The sequence below is a fragment of the Oryctolagus cuniculus genome, chromosome 8, assembly GCF_051225735.1.
Source record: "Oryctolagus cuniculus isolate XC-2025 breed Fujian yellow rabbit chromosome 8, ASM5122573v1, whole genome shotgun sequence".
In the NCBI taxonomy this organism is placed as follows: domain Eukaryota; kingdom Metazoa; phylum Chordata; class Mammalia; order Lagomorpha; family Leporidae; genus Oryctolagus; species Oryctolagus cuniculus.
Window position 1 is genome coordinate 50495418 of NC_142874.1, and position 18743 is coordinate 50514160.

At 38.5% G+C, this 18743-nt stretch overlaps 1 protein-coding gene across 1 annotated transcript in view; it reads right to left on the reverse strand.

Moving 5' to 3' along the window:
* Nucleotides 1-7261: 7261 nt before the first annotated feature.
* SMARCA5 (SNF2 related chromatin remodeling ATPase 5) overlaps nucleotides 7262-18743 on the reverse strand; it is a 43443-nt gene continuing 31961 nt past the window's right edge. Inside the window, exons 15-24 of the mRNA XM_002716930.6 lie at nucleotides 17206-17354; nucleotides 16938-17057; nucleotides 16045-16155; nucleotides 15717-15830; nucleotides 15239-15361; nucleotides 14400-14532; nucleotides 13356-13474; nucleotides 12716-12928; nucleotides 10034-10141; nucleotides 7262-8551 (exon numbers count right to left, since the gene is read on the reverse strand). Coding sequence (XP_002716976.1) covers nucleotides 8486-8551; nucleotides 10034-10141; nucleotides 12716-12928; nucleotides 13356-13474; nucleotides 14400-14532; nucleotides 15239-15361; nucleotides 15717-15830; nucleotides 16045-16155; nucleotides 16938-17057; nucleotides 17206-17354 — 1256 coding nt within the window. The 3' untranslated portion in view covers nucleotides 7262-8485. The remainder of the gene's footprint in view (nucleotides 8552-10033; nucleotides 10142-12715; nucleotides 12929-13355; nucleotides 13475-14399; nucleotides 14533-15238; nucleotides 15362-15716; nucleotides 15831-16044; nucleotides 16156-16937; nucleotides 17058-17205; nucleotides 17355-18743) is intronic.

Sequence of the window (18743 nt, forward strand, 5' to 3'; positions counted from 1 at the left end):
TGCACAAAAGTCTGTCCTGCTGTTTCTAACTCCAGCCTCTGTTTTTGCATTTGTTGACTGGAACCTTTACCTGATTATTTAATGTAAGCTCACTCCCTGACTTCAATTCAGGTCTCTGCCTGGATGCAATCTCCTAAGAGAATGTACTGTCAAAAATAGTTCTTGCACGGTCAGTATTGTGGCGTAATGCGTAAAGCTGCTGCCTGCAGTGCTGGCATTCCATATGGGCACCAGTTTGAGTCCTGGCTGCTCCACTTCTTCTGATCCAGCTCTCTGCTATAGCTTGGGAAAGCAGTGGAAGATGGCCCAAGTGCTTGGGCCTGCACCCACATGGGAGACCCGGAGGAAGTTCCTGGCTCCTGATCAGGCCAGCTCCAGTCGTTATGGCCATTTGGGAAGTGAACCAGCAGACGGAAGATCTTTCCCTCTGCCTCTGCCTTTCAAATAGACAATTAAATACATATTTTTAAAAAACCAAACAGTTCTTGGGGCCACTGCCTGCAATGCTGACATCCTACATGGGCACTGGTTCATGTCCCAACTGCTCCACTTCTGATCCAGCTCCCTGCTGGTGGTTGGGAAAAGCAAAAGATGGCCCAAGTGTTTGGGCCCTTGCCACCTCTGTGGGAGACCCAGCTGAGCTCCCACCTTCAGCCTGGTCCAATGCTGTCCATTGCAGCCATCTGGGGAATGAACTAGCAGACAGAAAGATCTCTGTCTCCCTTTCTATGACTGCCCTTCAAATAAATATTTTTTTTCGACAAGCAGAGTTAATGAGAACGAGACAGAGAAAGGTCTTCCTTCCGTTGGTTCACCCCCCAAATGGCCACAACGGCCAGCGCTGCGCCAATCTGAAGCCAGGAGCCAGGTGCTTCCTCCTAGTCTCCCATGTGGAGAGTGTTTGCAGGGGCCCAAGCACTTGGGCCATCCTCCACTGCCTTCCCGGGCCACAGCAGAGAGCTAGACTGGAAAAGGAGCAACAGGGACAGAACCGGCGCCCCAACTGGGACTAGAACCCGGGGTGCCGGCCAAATAAATCTTTTTAAAAAATAGTTCTTGCTATCCCTGATTATTCTGCAGTCCTTTAAATCCTGCTTTATTTTTCTTCGTTACAATTACTGTTTCATGAAATTATGTATGTCAATGTTTCTCACTATGGCTGATTTTCCCTCCGGGGAATACCTAGTAACGTCTGGAAATAGCTTTGGTTGTCAACACGCAGAGTATGTTGCTGACATGAACAGTAAAAGCCAAGAATACTGTTAAACATCAAACAGTGCACAGGACAGGCCCCCACAGTGAATTATCTGATCCAGTGTACCTCCTAGGATGAATATGACACACACATTATTTTATCAGTTTCAATGATCTATGGTCACATAATAGACCCAGTTCAAAACTCGAGAGTCCTCATTTACAATGTTGAAAAGGTATTCCTATATATAGGAACAGATGGGAAATACAGTCCACAAAATTAGGAATATGGCTTTTTGGTCAATTTACCCTTACTAATATATAGGTACAAATCCTATAATGTAATTTTTTAAAATTTATTTTTATTTGAAAGAATTACAGAGAGGCAAAAGCAAAGAGAGAGAGAGGTCTTCCATCAGCTGGTTCACTCCCCAAATGGCAACAACTGCCAGAGCTGGGCTGATCTTTAGCCAGGAGCTTCTTCCAGGTCTCCCACAAGGGTGCAGGGGCCTAAGGACTTGGGCCATCTTCTATTGCTTTCCCAGGCACATTAGCAGAGAGCTGGATCAGAAGTGGTGCAGCCTGGTCTCAAATCAGTGCTCATATGGGATCCCGGCACTGCAGGCGGCAGCTTTACCTGCTACGCCACAGCACCAGTCCCTATAATGCAATTCTTGTTCATGTGTTATCTATTCTAGGGTCAACAGTATACTGCCTTAGAAAAAGGAGAATGGTAACCAAGGAATGTTACTGTAACCAGAAGACAAGTCTAATCAATGATATGTTGAGCCCAGTTTCATGAAACTGGCCAGAGTGCTAATTTTTTTTTTTTTTTAAGATTTATTTATTTACTTGAAAGTCAGAGTTACACAAAGAGGCAGAGAGAGAGAGGGAGAGAGAGGGAGAGAGAGAGGTCTTCCATCAGATGGTTCACTCCCCAGTTGGCTGCAACGGCTGGAGCTGCGCCGATCTGAAGCCAAGAGCCAGGAGCTTCTTCCGGGTCTCCCACGCGGGTGCAGGGGCCCAAGAACTTGGGCCATCTTCTACTGTTTTCCCAGGCCATAGCAGAGAGATGGATCAGAAGAGGAGCAGCCGGGACTAGAACTGGCGCCCATATGAGATGCCAGCACTTCAGGCCAGGGCATTAACCCACTGCGCCACAGCGCCGGCCCCAGAGTGCTAATTCTTGAAATCAAAAGTGAATGCTTTATTAGGAAAGAAACTGGTGGACCATTCCCCTTTTTCATACTACAGTTTAAAGCTAACACCAAATACTTCATGTCATCTCTAGTACAAAGCTAAGACTCAAATTAAAAACTTTTACCATGTGGATTTTGATACTTGGTTAGCCACAGACCAAAAAGCAGGACTTCCTCTAGCTTAATACCCAGGATCGGACAGTTTCAGACTGTCCCCTGCTGCCCTCTGTCCTGCAACACATTCTAACAATAGCTCCAACATTTCCATCACAAACCACATACTGTATTTTGTGCTCTTCCTCAAAGCAGATGTTTTTCCCCTTCAGAGTTGGCAAGTGGAAGAGCCTAGTATACCCACACAATTTATACCGACAGAGACAGAGAATGCAAAGAGAGGGTTTGGGAAAAGGAATCTGGAATATCATTGGTCCAGTCCACAATTTCTTTGTTGGGGAACAGATCTTAAAAAGCAGAAGAATCCATCCCAAGTTTTCTCTCAAAATACAGGTGTTGGAGTGGATGCTGTGGCACAGCAGACTAAGCTGCTGCCTACAACACCAGCACACAACAGACCACCAGTTCAAAAGTCCTGGCTGCTCCACTTTGGATACAGTTCCCAGCTAATGCGCTTTTGGAAAGAAGATGATAGCTCAAGTACTTGGGTCTCTGCCAACCAGGTGGGAGACCCAGATGGAGTTCCAGACTCCTTGCTTCTTCCTGGCCCAGCCCCGGCTGTTGTGGCCATTTACAGGGTGAACCAGCAGATGGACGATTTTGTGACATTCCCTCTGTCATTCTGCCTTTCAAGTAAATAATGCTTTGTAAAAAAAATCACAAGATAATCATCCAAAATCATTGTCAGCAAGTCTAGTTCCTTAACTTCCATTTGCATGCAACATTTATAAAGGGGAGAAAATGGCTTAAGCTCTATCAGTGCCTTACTGACTAATGTTGTAGTCATTACTCATTTAATTGCCCATGAGCTTAGCATGCTTCCTTCTATAAATTTCAGCACGACAAACAATTCATGTTCAAGAGCTCTGTAACATTCCATTTAAAGGAAAGGAAAACAGTAACAGGTATACTTAAATATTCTAATTCAGAGCATCACAAACTTCAATATGCCAGCTTGGAAAGCTTAGGACAAGAATTATTGGTTCCACCCACAAAGATCCCCAATGTAAATTGGAATGTGATCTGAGAATTCGTACTTTTAACAGGCTCCCAAGTAATGCCACCATGACTGCTTCTAGAATCACACACATTAGCCCTCTAATAACTGGGATTTTTTTTTTTTTAGATTTTTATTTATTTATTTGACAGGTAGAGTTACAGACAGTGAGAAAGAGAGACAGAAAGGTCTTCCTTACGTTGGTTCACTCCCCAAATAGCCGCTATGGCCAGCGCTGTGCCGATCTGAAGCCAGGAGCCAGGTGCTTCTTCCTGGTCTCCCAAGTGGGTACAGGGGTCCAAACACTTGGGCCATCCTCCACTGCCCTCCAGCGCCACAGCAGAGAGCTGGACTGGAAGAGGAGCAACCAGGACTAGAACCCGGCACCCATATGGGATCTGGTGCCACAGGCGGAGGATTAACCAAGTGAGCCACGGCACCGGCCCCAGTTAACTGGGATTTTTAAGACTTACTCATTTATGTGAAAGCAGCATGACAGATGGGAGAGCTAGAGAAAAAAGATCTTCCATCCACTGGTTAACCCCCCAAATGACCAGGAGCCTGAAACTCCATCCAAGTCTCCTCCCACATGGGTGGCAGGGGCCCAAGCACTTGGGCCATTATCCACTACTTCGCAGGCACATTAGCAGAGACCTGGATTAAAAGTGGAGCAGCCAGGACTCCAACTGGCACTACAATATGGGATGCCTACATTAGCAGTGGCAAGTGGTTAAATGCTTAACCCAATGCACCATAACTCTAGTCCCATAATTGGGATAATGTGACTTAAATGCTAGTATATAAAAACTCAACTGAGAAATCCCTGACAAAACTGTTCATATCCAAAATCAAAATTCAACTTCTGAAATACAATTCAATGGTTTTCTTTGCTTAGAGTAAAAAAGGGGGAAAAAAATCCATATTACCTTAATGATGTCATGTTACCTGACAGTATCTGTTAAACAGCTATTAAGGGGGCATTGGTAACAACAGTTGAGCCACCTGTTGGGACACCGCCATCCCATAACAGAGGTCTATTAGAGTCCCAGCTCTGTTCCCAAATTCTAGTTCCTGCTAATACACATTCTGGTAGGCAGTAGCGATGGCCCCAAGTATTTGGGTTCCTACAGGACATGTGCAAGACCAGAACACGTTCTAGACTCCTGGCTTGGGCCTGGCCCAGCACAGCTATTACATGCATTTGGAGAATCAACTATCAGAGGGAACATCCCTATGCCTGTCTGATTTTTAAATAAAAATTTTTCAAAAAATTCAAAAAGCTGTTAAGGCTTCACTTTATTTTACTTTGACAAAATAGTCTACAGTGCTTTCTTTTTTTTTAAGACTTATTTACTTGAGAAGCACAGTTACAGATAGAGAGGCAGAGACAGAGAGGTCTTCCCCTCTGCTGGTTCACTCCCTAAATCATCTCTCAACAGCCGGAGCTGGGCCGATCCAAAGCCAGGAGCTTCTTCCAGGTCCCACAAGCAGGCACAGGGGCCCAAGCTCTTGGGCCATTTTCTACTGCTTTCCCAGGCCATCAGCAGGGAGCTGGATCGGGAAGTGGAACAGCAGGACTCAAACCATACGGGATGCCAGCTCTGCAGGCAGATGCTTAACCTACCATGCCACAGTGCGGGTCATGGTACTGCTTGTCAAACTTCACTATGCATATGAAATCACCTTTTGGGGCTGCCACTGTGGTGTAGCAGGTAAAGCCTCAGCCTGCATTCCACATAGGCACCAGTTTGCGACCTAGCTGCTCTACTTCCAACCCAGCTCTCTGCTGTGGCCTGGGAAAGCAGTAGAAGATGGCTCAAGTCCTTGGGCCCCTGCGCCCACGTAGGAGACCTGGAAGGAGCTCTAGCTCCTGGTTTTGGATCGGCACAGCTCTGGCCGTTGTGACCATCTTTGGGGTGAACCAGCGGATGGAAGACTTCTCTCTTTGTCTCTACCTCTCTCTGTACCTCTTTCAAATAAATAAATCTTTTAAAAAAACAAAAAAAGAAATTTGCTTAGAAAACTATCTTTTTTATCCCACGTTTTAACAGTAACTTTTAAAATACTACTGAAGGTGATAGTAAATATTGCATTTCATTTACCAGAGTATCATATAACCATCCCAAAAGATATGAGGGAGCTTCAAGTTAATAGAAAATTCACATTATCAGACGTAGGCATGTAGTGTAGCACTTAGGATGCGGCAAAGCACCTGTGTTCAAGTGCCAGCTCTGCTCCGGATTCTAGCTCCCTGATGATGCACACTCTGAGAGGTTGCACAAAATTGGTTAAGGAGGGCCGGCGCCGCGGCTCACTAGGCTAATCCTCCGCCTAGCGGCGCCAGCACACCAGGTTCTAGTCCGGTCGGGGTGCTGGATTCTGTCCCGGTTGCCCCTCTTCCAGGCCAGCTCTCTGCTGTGGCCAGGGAGTGCAGTGGAGGATGGCCCAAGTGCTTGGGCCCTGCACCCCATGGGAGACCAGGAGAAGCACCTGGTTTCTGCCTTTTGATCAGCGCGGCGCGCCGGCCGCGGTGGCCATTGGAGGGTGAACCAACGGCAAAGGAAGACCTTTCTCTCTGTCTCTCTCTCTCACTGTCCACTCTGCCTGTCAAAAAAAAAAAAAAAAAAAAAAAAATTGGTTGAGTCCCTAATACCCACCTCGGAGACAGATTGTTCCTGGAACCTGGCTTCAGCCTGGCCCAGCTCCAGCTAATGTAGGCATCCATAGAGTGAACCAACAAATTGGAGATTTGTCTCTTCAGCTTTCAAATAGAATAAAAGGAAAATTGAATAGTATCTTTTAATTCCCACGAACTTTTCTGAAGACTCATCACATATAAGGACTTATTCAACCAGTAAATAAAATATTCTGCTTAATGAATTGTTGTGACCTTGGCCACCCCTATAGACACAAACCTTTCCTAGGCTGGGTTCAGGCACCATCCTACCAGTTTAGGGCTTCCTCTTCCCTAAGTTTTCAATTTGAGTCTATCGATCAATTTCTCTTGTAAAACAGGTAAGTAATTTTGAGCTCACTGTTGCTTCTTCCTTTAAAAGGAAACATGAACACTTCAAGACAAACAAGCAATTATAATGCCTCAAACACAATTTAGCATTGGCTAAATCATAATGCTAAGTTTGGATATTACTTTTTCATACGTTTTTTTCCAAGTTTCCCTTTGTTTCTTTTATATTTGAATCCCCAGGTTTTCTGTGACCAGCACAATATCTGATTCATTTTGCATTTCCACTGTGACCTTCTAAACTTTTCCTCTTGAAAACATCACCTTTATGACCTCCATAAATTTCTCGTTCGTCTTCAATTTTTTCTATTAAAATTCCAAAAATGAAGATCACAATTCTAATTATGCTTTTTTCAAGGAAGGTAATTATTCTTTTTAACTGGTAAAATTCAATGTTGTTTGAAAATCTATTTTGAGAGAGCAGGGGATAAATTCAAATTACTATACAACTTGACACAAACACTGAGTTTTGCTTTCACATTAGCAGCAGCTACCACATATTTCAGAAATTTATGTAGTATTACTGACTTCAAAATTTTTAATTTTATGTGGACAAATGGAAACAGGAAGTTGAGAGGAAAAAATCTGATTAAGTAAAGGTATAGAGAATGTCCAAGGAAAAAGTGAATAAAAATTAAATGAGGAAAAATGAAAGAAATGGAAAGAAAAGACCACTTTTAAGATTATAAAAGTTATATTTATTCACGATGCTACATTTATTGCATTCCCTTAGAAAAATGGAGAACTATTTATGTACCCAATTTGCACATATAAAACTTTATACAAATTATGTGTAGCACAATAAAGGCCTCTGGTACAGCTAAAATCCTGACACTACAATTTGGGTATTCCTGCTTCAGGGTCTCCAGTTTATCAAATCTGTCCCATAGAAAATAAAAACTGGCATTATAGTCAGTCTTGCTGTGAACACTTAGAAATTATTTTAAAGTACAATAAAATAAAATTTTCTTTACTCTAAAACTCAAAAATACTATAAACTGGAAGGGGATACATTTTGTTACCAATCTCAATTTAACAGTATGACATATTCACACCTTATTTTGGTTGGGTCTTTCAGAATAAAAAATTAAAAGAAAAACCTTAGTTCTGACATTATCTTTCTAATGTGGCTGCTTCAGAAGGTCATTTGTCAAAATATTTATCAAATAATTAAAAAAAATAATAATAATAATATTCCTTTTACAAAATGGTACAATAACACCTTAAGGAACCAGGAAATACTAAATGTCTTTGGCTATACAACTAAAAGCCACTGTTCCAATAGAACAGGGCATATTCACTTCAGAACCAAAGATAGAAACAGAAAGCATAACAGAAATATGCATAAAAATTAATTATAATTTGTCTTGCTTTTTTCCCTCATTCTACCCACATAATAAGGAGAATGCAATTTACATAATCATTCCAGATGAGACTCAATAGCACTACAAAGAAAAATACCCAAATTTCTGCAAAGGCAAAGTGAATTAAAACAATTACACAACTAAGTGAAGACTTGAAGGAACAAATGTTATGTTATTTGCAACTTTTTTTTACTTTGCTTGTTTGTAAGCCTGACAAGTGTAGAACTTATAGCTGATAAACAAAAAGCCACAAATCTTCACAAATGGAACTATTATAGAAAAATAAATCAAATGAAACATTTATTAATAAATGAAGCCTATTTTATTACTTCAAGTGTTAATGATAAAAAAATTTCAGCACAGCTGTTGCATTTAAAAAAGTGAAACTACATACTAATGTTTCTAGCTCAGTAAACAGATGAACCTGATGTCTTTGAATGACATAACAATTGAGCATTGTACAGTACATCTTATGAAGACCCGTAAATTAAAGAACTACTGGTTTAAAGTTAGTGATTATGAAACAAATAAGTATTCATAGTTTCAGCTTCTTTTTTCTTCCTCGACCATCAGGTGCTCCATCCATTTTACGCTTCTGTGTCTACAAATAAACAGAAGAATTATTTTTCATGACAAGACCAATGTAAACATGAAATATATCTTCAGAAATATTATAGCACTTATAGTTTGTAACTGCTACAGAGTGACAGTATGAGATTTTCTTTCCAGACTATACAAATCTTTCAAAATAATCAAGTCTCCAAATAATTCTATTTATTCAATAAAAATATTTTAATGTTTATGTAATTCACAATTAACATTAGTATATCCATACACCAAACAAATGTGTAATGGGCCTTTTTTCAAATAAAGCAGTTGGGGCCAGCACCATGGCTTAGCAGGCAAAGCTGCCGCCTACGGTGCCAGCATCCCATTTGGGCACCTGTTTGAGGCCTGGCTGCTCCACATCAGATCCAGCTCTCTGTTATGGACTGGGAAAATAGTGAAGATGGTCCAAATCCTTGGGACCCTGCACCTGTGTGGGAGACTCAGAGGAGGCTCCTGGCTCTTGACTTTGGAAGGGTCCAGCTCTGGCCATCGTGAACATTTAGGGAGTGAACCAGTAAATGGAAGACACCTCTCTAACACGCGTACTCTCTCTCTCCTTTTCTCTCGCCATTGTGGCCATTTGGGGAGTAAACCAGTGGATGGAAGACACCTCTCTCTCTCTGCCTCCACCTCTCTGTAACTCTGCCTTTCAAATAGTAAATAAATAAATCTTTAAAGATTTTTAAAAAGGCAGAAATACATATTTTGTGGGGGCTGGCACTGTGGCATAGCAGGCAAAGCTGTCGCCTGCAATGCCATCATCTATCTATCTAGGCAATGGTTCAAGCTTCAGTTGCTTCACTTATGATCCAGCTCCCTGGAATAGCCTGGGAAAAGCAACCTAAGATGGGTCTAAGGGTTTGGGCCCCTGCCACCCATGTGGGAGACCTGGATGAAGCTCCCGGCTCCTGATTTTGGCCTGGCCCAGCCCTGGCCATTGCTCTCCCTGGCCATTGCTCTCTCTGACTCTCTCAAATAAATAAATAAATATTTGATGTGTGTATTATGTGTGTGTAATTTGTGAATTTTTAAAAGGGTGTAATATAAATACCTTATGTCATTTAGCAATAGTCATTACTCATGAAAACAAAATTAGCAATTATTAAATAAAATACAAGGTAAATTTTTCCTTTAAAATTGTCTGCCTTCAGTTTTTAAAGACCATTGAAACAAAGTTTAGAAACTAACAGTAAAGGCTGTAAAGTCACTGCTTTCCTAATCTTCCTTATTCTAAAATTTTAACTTGTATTAATTCCTAAGACATACCTTTCCAGATTTTCATGAAACTCATTATTACAAACCACCATCAATTGACTTTTTCCCAGATAATACAATCAATTTTGTACTTTTAAATGAGAATTAACTATTTTAAGGAGAGAAAAAGACTAACACATCAGTGATAACCGAATAGCACTGAAGTATTTAAAGAGGAAAATGAAGTTTATATAATCTTTACATATATCCGAATACTTACTGAAGGCTTTGGTCCTCGTTTCTTTTTCTCTGCCTTCTCCTTTTCTTCTAGTTCCATGTTTTCTCTTTCAATCAAAGTAATCAAGGTATTACACCTCCTCTGGAGTTCCTGAGTTAAAAAAATTAATTTACATGGTAAATTTTTACTTTTCACATGCAAGTTTTCATGCCTCCAATTTTAAAACAAAAGTGTGTTTCAACATAGTAATATAAAATCACTCACATATCTTTGATAAAAACAAGAAAAGGAACTGATTTTCATATACAACCTATGAGAATAAAAAGCAAAATACTAAATTATTTATTACTTCATTCTGTAAGGTATTCTCTTGTATATATTTTTCATAAATCCCTCCTTCACTTAGAAATTAAAGCAGTGAAAATGAACATCTCATATGTAATACTGCTTGATGGCTGCCTGAGAATTCAGCTACCTAGCACAAACATTTGAGGGTCAGAATCAACTAAAACTTTAAGAGGTATAAACTGTTTCCATAAAAGCATTATCACTAGAATTACAGTAGCTGACATACCACACACTCTTCTCAATTTTGGAAAAAGAACAACAGAGGTCTACAATGAGTTCTTAGCTGTTAACTTGCAGTCTATATAAGATTCAGAAAGAATTTAAAGTGTAATGCAGAAGCAGTAAACACTGAAAGAAACAGCAGTCCATCTGCATCACAGTTGGCTAGCAGCTCCATTTCCTTACAGAGCAAAATTGTTTTCCCTTGTAGTAAGTGATATTATTACAAGCACAACAATAAAATCATCCTAAAATACTTTGTAGGACATACAAGACTTGGAAATATTTGCAATAGTATATAAAAATAGAAGGTAATATACATCAAAGCTCTGTTTTCCTTAACAGGTGAATTATGATGAACATACCATGAAGATGCCACACATGTGTGGAGGCATAAATCCTATTGAATAAGGACTTTGGCTCATTAATTTACCACCAAGGGAGGAGATATATATATATATATCTAATTAGAGTAACACAAAACAGTAGCTCCTTTCATATTTGTTGAACTCTTAGTGTAGGGTTAACCTTATGATCATTAAGTAAACTGAAAATAGATCTTTGTAAAAATTAAGAGTGGGAATAGAAGAGGGAGGAGGAAGAAAGACTGGAGTATGGGCAGGAGGGAGGGTACAGTGGGAAGTATCACTATGTTCATAAATCTATATATGAAATATATGAAACTTACAAAACTTAAATAAAGTTAAAAAGAAAAAAATGTTTCAGTGGTCACTTTGGAAACACCGCACATCATCCACTGTCTACAGAATGACAACATACTTTAAATATGCTAAGAAATCTTACTATAAATACAAAATGTTTAAACTTTATCCTATTATAAATCAAACCTGAAAAAAGAATCTTTTTCACACATCATCCTACAAAACACAAATTGAAGTTAAGTATTCAAAGGTGGTGAAATACAAAATAAAAGGGAAATCCATCAAAAACTAAAACTAAAACTCTCCTGAATCCTAAGGATATTAGAAATGGAGATGCTTTGTCTAAAAGTTAGACACCGGGAATAAAAACAAAACTTAACATTAAATCAGTACAAAAAAATACTGTTTTACTAACAGCCATGTAAAAACTACCCAGATCCAGCATTCTGCAGTGCAGATAGAGAAATTTATTTGCAACATTAAAAAGACATCACATTCAGAAGCTGAAACCAATGATTACATTTCCCTTTTCTTGGAACTCAATTAAAATGAATATCAAAAATAGTTATATCATACATAGTCATGTTGAAAGACATATAATGTTATAGGACAGGACCAATAAACTTTGTCAAAGTCACCAATGATATTAGTTTTTTTTTAAACTGTGGACATGACTGGTTTCCTAAGGAACTGATTTAATCTCTGACACGATTTAATACTGTAACAAAAATCCACTTGAAATTTTTTTTTTTTTTAAATTGAAAGTTACAAGAGGGAGGGGGTGTTGGCGGGGGAGAAAGAGAAGGAGAAACAGAGATCTTCCATCCGTTGGTTCACTCCCCAAACAGTCACAACAACTATGGCTGGGGCCAGGCCAAAGCCAGCAGCCAGAAGCTTCCTCCAGTCTCTAAAGTGGTTGGCAGGGGCCCAGGGACCTGGGCCATATTCTGCTGCCCTCCCAGGCACATCAGCAGAGAACTGGGTGGGAAGAGGAGCACCTAAGCTTTGAACCAGAGCCCTTATGGGATGCCTGTACTGCAGGAGGTGGATTAACCACCTGTGCCAGAGCACTCACCCCTACTTCAAAAACTTTTTACTTCAGTTAAAAAATACTAAACAGGGGTAGGTGTTCAGCATGGTGGTTTAGATGCCAGTTCAGACATCTGTGTTCCACATCAAGTACCTGGGCTCTGACTCTAACTTCCTACCATTGCAGACCCTAGAAAACAGTAGCGTTGGTTCAAGTAGTTGGGTTCCTGCCACTCATGCAGGAGATCTGGACTGAATTCCAGGTTGCCCATCCCAGTCCAGCCTATTGTGGGTATTTAGAGAGTGAACCAGCAGATGGGAGCTATATGAGACCATTTAAAACTAGGTTTTACCTAGAGTTTTGTCTGCCTGCCTGCCTTTCTCTCTCATGAAATTTTTTTCCAAAGATGAACATACTTACACTTAACTTTTTGCTGTATTACACAAAAAGGTCTTAAGCACTCACCATTGCAGTTCTGGACTTAAGAAACCAGTCAAATCTAAACTGAGGAGAATTTCGAATACACTGTCGCAACTCATCATAAACATTTTCCTTGTCAAATCCAAGCTTGTGAAGCATACAAATCAGAAAACGATCCTCTTCTTCAGTGTAGTTTTTTCCTTTGTTAGTACCATAGGATATTCTCAATTGATGGAAAGGTGCTTTGTACCGTCCAATCTATAAAAATGTAAGGTTAACTTAAATACAAATCTCTTGTAATCTGTATTTCAAGCTCAGTTTTAGCATAACTCTGTTATATTTCAAATCAGAATTTTCCATCCAGAACACTTCAATTCCATTATGTAAAACATTTGTCCTAAAAGATCTTTACAGTCTTTATCATTATTGTAAGAGGAATAGTCTTAGACTTTAATTCTATTTATTAAGAAGCTTAAGAAGCTAACTTTGTGCCTTTGACCCAGATGTTACCAGTCTAAGATAAATTATATTGACAATATCTATTATTATTAGGTATTAGATTGAACATTTTTCTTTGATGAGATTTATTTTAACCCCCCTTCTTTTCCATGAAAAAGGATTATTGAACTCAAATTCACATGTAGAAGTTATTTTACTAACTACTATTTATTAATATGCAAGGTACCTTTGTGTCAAGTGCCTTTTTGATACTTATTCTTCTTTGAATTCTTGCCTCTCCCCTTTCAATCTGAGCCATAATTTTCTCTATGTCCTGGAGTTCATTACATCTTTCCCAGAACACAGCTATAAAACAGAAGTTGGGTATGAGGAACGGTGTAGGAAACGGATAAAATATAAGTAAGATGGTAGCACATATGTTGTAGTTTATTTGCTAAGAATTAAATATTTCTACTTATATTTAATTTTAGAAATTAAATCACTTACAATTTCTGTTTCCTTAAATGTAAAAAAATGAAGTGGATGACTTAAGTTAACTTACAACTCTATCTCTGCTGCTCTAAAATTCTAAGCAAACAACTCAGCATAACTACACATATTCAATCTGACAATACAACTTACTTCATGAAACATAAACACATTAATATTTCAGCAGTTAGAGAAATGAAATAAAAGTGAAAGCTCACTCAGAGATCTATTCTGGTTTTCTTGGCTAGAGTTAGCTACGGCTGAAAAACAAATAAAAAATGATACCATTTCAGAGGAGACATTTTCTACTCGTTTTAAAAAGCAGTATATTGGGGCTGGTGTCGTGAAACAGTGGGTTGAGCTGTTGCCTGTGATGCCAGCATCACATTTTAGCACCAGTCTGAGTCCTACCTGCTCCACTTTCAATCCAGCTCCCTGCTAATGTGCCTGGGAAGGCAGCAAATACAGCCCAGGTTCTTGGGTCCCTGTCGCCCTTGCAAGAGACCTACAGGAAGTCCCAGGCTCATGGTTTTGGCCTGGCCCAGCCCTGGTTGTTGTAACCATCTGGGGAGTGAACCAGCAGATGAAAGACCTGTCTCTGTCTCTCCCTCTCTCTCTGTAGCTCTGCCTTTCAAATAAATAAATATTTTTGTAAAGTATTGAGTTTAAAAAATATAAATTACTAAATTACAAAATTAGCTTATTTTTAGTTTTTAATTCAAACTAAGAAAAGAGCCTTTGAACTACTCATTAAACTCCAAAAGCATACATTCTTTTATCTATTAAAACAATCAAAAATTACCTGAGTACTCAATGACTTCTTCTGGAGTTTTTCCTTCTACTTCTCTTGCTATATTTTCAATATCATCACGACCCCATTTCTCATTAGCTTTGATAAACTGGTTAAAATCTCTCTTATTCCAATTGGTAAATCCCTTCACAGCAACAGAAACAGGTATTAAATTACACTCGGGGAAAAATATTCGAATTTACTAATGCTCCTAATTATTATTGAAAATAAATTTTTATTGGCTGCTAGTGTATCTTTTCTTATTAAGTTCTTTTATAGTGGTAACCTTTCATGTATACAGATGTCGTTTTTAGCAACATATATGTACTACTTAGATATCCAGGCAACTAAAGCTGTGTGGGTATAAGGAATGCTGCATGAAAAGGTGACATTTTTCCTGAGCTATGAATTCTTAAAAGTTTCCCAAGAGAGTAAATAATATAAGCTAAAGAACATAATTGAATAACAAACAAATAAGCAAGTGGGAAAATAAAGCTTTAATACAAGGTTAAAGATCAAGTACTAAAAGGCTGTGAATAAACCCTGAAAAGTGTTTGGAAAGTAACAACCAAAGATCTATGATTAACAATGGTAATTTGGTAGCAATGGGAAAGTTTCAAAGGAAAAACAGAAAACACTGAAAGGCAGGTGTTCAAAAGGCTACAAGTGTAAAAATATAATCTTCTCAGCAACTCGTGACAATGTAAGCATGTACCAACTGCCCAGGTTTTACTGTCTCCAATGTCACCCTCTTTGAAAGCAGAAATGTCCTTAGTATGCTCCCAACGCAACTTAACACAGTACTTCACAAAGGAACTGCTATTAAATTTTGTACTGACTGAAGGATATACCTGCGTTAAAAGCTTCTCTTTTTCCTCTAACTCTTCATCATTAAGGGGTTCAGCTTCATCAATTTTAAGCTGTTCTTCTTTCTGTGCCTGTGCTGCATTTGGTAAGTCAGGACTTCGAGGTACCTATAAGATATTTTTCTATGCCATCAACCAGTTAATTTTAAAGCATATATGATGAACTAAATTCCTAATCAACTAATTAGCATTCCACAAGTTCCAATTCAACCATGAAAAGAAACATAATGATACTGCACATTTATTACATTTTTTAAAAAACAGATTAGTTAATATGAAATTCATTTTCCCTTTTAAAAAGAGTTAACAAACACAAGTTTATAGACTGAACACATACAAGGATACAGTGAATCAATACTCTTTTCTCAACTAGGCCCAAATTAAGCAAATTTTAATAATTAATGTTTACGTCTTCCCTCCACTGTTTCTGTACAGAAAAGGACAAAGGGAGACTTTGAATTACCTTGTACCCAATAGTTTTTCTGTAATACAGAATTTCTTTTTCTAGTAACTCAAACAAACGTGGGGGAAAAAACTGGAAATCCTGAACATTGGGCTGTTTTGGAGGTCGAGGAGCCTAAGAAAAATAAAAGTGATTATCTATTAAAAAGAAATTTCATTTTAAATCTACCCCAGTCCTCATTTCATTAATTAAGATAGCCAATTCTCCAAGCAAACGAATGCACCTTTCAATGAGCTTGCTTTTATCAAACTTCATTTAGAATATAAGAAGAAATCATATATATTCCCAATATTTTTAGATTTTTTTTTTTTGTGCTATGTCAACTCACCTTGGGCGCTTTAGGTTCACTAACACGAAGAGCTTCCCTGAAATATGCATCAACAGCATAGTTGGCTTTTCTTTCTCGTTTCGGTGGTTCAATCCACTCTGTGAATGCGATCTAGCATGTAGAAAACAATTCAAAACACCAATAAAATTAAGAGGGATATTTGTAACTAAAGATAACTAAAAAAACCCTGGACTATAAACAGTGTGACGCTACAGCCTGTGATACTTTGCTAAATACCATGCGATTAACATACAGCACAGTGTCTAGTAAGCAACGTAGGCATTCAGCAACTATTTCTTGCCCAAACTAATAATACTGGTGCATAAGAGGGTGAAATGCTACAGAACTGCATGCTACGACCCAAATTAGAAGAAAAAATGTAGATATATTCAGCCCAGAAAACTTCTTAGGTGCACTTCAAAAATACATTTTCCATGAACCTTTTGAAGACCTCTCAAAAGTTAACAAAGAAAACAATGGGTAGAACGTCTCTTCTACCATAGGTATATTCCAATTTTTCTCTATATTAGCAAGTTTTAATGTACTAAATTAAGAAATCTTTCCATTTAACTATTATTAGCCAATTCTGCTGCTGAAAGGAACGAATCAGGCTACAACAATTTTTGACAATTATTTTCACTTTCAAATATCCCAAATAATTGTATTCTGCTGTATAAAAATTTAACAGAATGCAATAACTTCATTACATAAATTTTAAAATCATTAAGAGCTTATCAAAATAGAAGCCAGCATTAAATTTTACATAATAGAAATATTTAGATGTAAATAAAAATTATTTCTGCTTGAGACAAAATTACAAAGCATTATATCTAACACTCAAAATTCTGTTTCCAGTAAAATGAAGCTTTTGTAACCCAAACTTCCTAAAATACCTTTTGCTTTTCTCTATAATCTTCTCCTTCAAAGTTATACACACTCGATTCTGTATCCATTGTAAAATTTCTAAGTGAGCTTTCACCCATCTTGGAAAGTTTCTCATTCATCTCTGCAGTCTAGAGAACAAAGAAACACCTTATTATATTGAGTACCACAAAATGAGACTTTTCATTATACAAATAAGCTTACCTATAATTTGCTCAAGAACATTTCATCAAACAGTTCTGGTCTATTAAAAGCTTTATCACTTAATTTACATCTCACCTTCTTTGCACCTCTTTCCAAAATACCATCAATATCCTCATCTGTAATCTCACTTTCCTTTGAAGCAAACACATGTGTTGCCCCATGTCGAATCATTTGAAGCATTTCATCTTTCCCGATTTTGTTCAGATTCTGATCCACAAGTCTCCCTGAAAAAACATTGTGTTGCACAATATTAACCAGGCTTTATACTACTGGAAACTTGAAACTTTACACGTTTTAATGTTGTAATTTTGTCTCAAAATATCAATCATTTCTGTTTACTGCTTATTCACAGATCACTTTTATTTCTACATTAATGCTACGTTTTCAACTTGTAAAAGCTTCGAAACATTTCTAAAGCTTACGTATTAAGTAAAGAAGCTTGTACTGTCTCAATGGAATGATTTTTTGTGTGGTAAATATAATGATTTTGGGATATTTGAAAATCAAAATTTGTGCACAATTTTTAAAATTCCACAAGTTTTTGAGGCCAGCATTGTGGCATAATGGGTTAAGCCATTATGCAGGCATCCCATGTGGATGCCTTTTCATGTTCCAGCTGTTCCACTTCAGATCCAGCTCCCTGCTAATGCGTCTGGGAAAACAGAGAAAGATGGTCCAAATGCTTGGGTCCCTGTATCCACAGGGGAGACCCAGATGAAGATCATGGATCCTGGTTTCAGCTTGGCTCAGCCCCAGGCATTGTACCCATATGGTAGTGAATCACTGGATGGAGGATCTCTGTATTTCTCTAACTCTGCCTTTCAAATAAATAAAATAGACCTTTAAAAAAAAAATCCAAAAAGTTTCAACGAATGTGCACTATAGATATACAAGTTTTATGACAAGCTTTGACAGATTACTAATATTACAAAATCCGTCTTGAATAAGTAAAGATAAAAATAATCTTTCTGGGTCTGGCACTGTGGCATAGTGGGTAAAGCCACTGCCTGCAGTGCCGGCATCCCATATGGGCACCGGTTCAAGTACTGGCTGCTCCACTTCCAATCCAGCTCTCTGCTATGGCCTGGGAAGGCAGTAGAAGATGGCCCAAGTGCTTGGGCCCCTGTACCCGCATAGGAGACCCGGAAGAAGCTCCTGGCTCTTGGCTTCAGATCGGCTCAGCTCCAGCCGTTGCGGCCATTTGGGGAGTGAACCAGAGAATGGAAGACCTTTCTCTCTCTCGCTCCCTCTCTGCCTCTCCTCTGTGTGTGACTTTCAAGTAAAATAAATAAATCTTTTTAAAAAAATATTTCTATCACCTAAATTTACTAAAAATTTAACTATTTAACATTAGTTTCTAAAACTTTCTGATCTGTAGAATTAAAAATTTACTTATATCTTCCTTTAAAACTAATCTGGTAAAAAACAAAACAAAACAAAACAAAAAACACCTGATCTGGAATGAGAACTCAAAGTTTTGTTCAACCAATCTAAAACAAAATCTCACTGCTCTCACCTTTAATCTTATTTATGTAACGGTTTACTTGATGTCTCCCCTCCACTAAAGTGCAACTTCCTTCAAAGAAACAATGCTATGTTCCTTCTACTCATCA